The sequence below is a fragment of the Halyomorpha halys genome, unplaced genomic scaffold, assembly GCF_000696795.3.
Source record: "Halyomorpha halys isolate HHAL.00 unplaced genomic scaffold, Hhal_1.1 Scaffold688.1, whole genome shotgun sequence".
Taxonomy (NCBI): Eukaryota; Metazoa; Arthropoda; class Insecta; order Hemiptera; family Pentatomidae; genus Halyomorpha; species Halyomorpha halys.
The window spans coordinates 295,928-297,356 of NW_027113542.1; the positions used below are offsets into that span (position 1 = coordinate 295,928).

The 1,429-nt window shown below is 46.9% G+C and overlaps 1 protein-coding gene across 1 annotated transcript; it reads right to left on the bottom strand.

Moving 5' to 3' along the window:
• Window positions 1-329: 329 nt before the first annotated feature.
• On the bottom strand, window positions 330-902 carry LOC106685384 (uncharacterized). The gene has a single exon (XM_014428014.1). It carries the CDS (start codon window positions 900-902, stop codon window positions 330-332), a length of 573 nt encoding a protein of 190 aa, XP_014283500.1.
• Between the last annotated feature and the right edge of the window lie 527 nt (window positions 903-1,429).

A 1,429-nucleotide genomic window follows, 5' to 3' on the forward strand; every position in this document is an offset into this window, starting at 1 on the left:
GAGCGCCCAACAATCTCCTGATTCCCTTAACATCCGTTGGAATCGCCATTTTCCTGTTCGCTTCTACCTTATTTGCGTCTGGCCTGACTCCCTGTTCCGATATAGTGTGTCCTAAAAAATTTATCTGGTTTCTACCCAATATTGATTTCTCGCACGATAACTTTAACCTAAATTTCCGGACCTGTTCGAACATCTTGCGCTAGTGGGACACATGTTCTTCCTCCGTTTTGCTAAATGATTGATGATACCTTGTTTTTTCAGGTTATTTAACTCTTCCCGAATATGCTGTCTAAGCGCATGGATTCCTCCTCTCTTTTACGTAAGTAATTTTATCTTGTTTCAGGGGGATTTGGTACATTGTTTGTCCAATCGCCCCCAGTAACTCTCCCTCCTTGAAGAAAATATCTGCATATTTGTCCTTTATTTCCTGTCTCCTCACTTACTCGGCGCCATCTACTGCTTGGCGGTTTATTGCTCCGTCCTCCTCTTCCTTCCCTCTCTGTTCCTGAGGCTTCTGATGCTTCTGAGGTTTCACTAGAGGACTCACTAGGTCTATAGTCCTCCCGTATTTTCCGCCGTATCCACTGGAAATTTATTTCCATCGGTTCCCCTGGTCCCGTCTCTGCCCTTTTGTACACATAAGGGCACTGTTGTGCTATGTGGCCTTCATTGCCGCACTCAAAGCACCTAGTGCGGGGGCATTGGGCCACCAAGTGTCCTACTTTCCCGCAGCCATGGCACTTCCTGTCTTCTTTCCCTCCTCCATTGCGTATTCTGCCCTGGTTCGGCCGCCTTTCTCTACCCGTGCTTCTATCTTTTAACACTAACCCTGGGTTCTCTTCTCTTCCATGGTGTTGATGGATTCCTTGTGCGGTGGTTGGGTACTCTGTTCCATCCTCCATCATGGACATCCATCATCGACATCCATCCTTGCATCCTCTTCTCTAGCGCTCGCGTCAATCATGTCTTGAGCACATTCCACGAAAGTGCGGTCCCGTGATAAACCTCTTTTATTCGTCTCCTTAGCTAGTTGCACCTTCATTATGGAGTCAATAAAATTCATCTTCCAACTGACAACATCCGCTCCAAGAGTCTCTCTCATCTTTCCTGTGGTCCGATTAAACTGTCCTAACAGCGTGGCTGCGTACTGTCCGTTAGACTGCCCGTGCTTTCTCCTCTCCCACAACATGTAGAAAATATCTTCCTCTGGGGACCATCTGCCTCCTCCATAGGCCTTCTTTAATCTTTCCTTCACTACTGACCATGCTGCCTTGAGGGAAATCGCATCATTTTTGTCCAGCAACTCCTCTGAGACCTTGGCTGCCAACCTCTCCATGATGCGATCTCCACCTTTAATAAAGTGATTTAACTCACCAATTTCGCCTGAGAACCACTCCAAGTCTGAGATAGCTTTTCTAATATCCTGAGA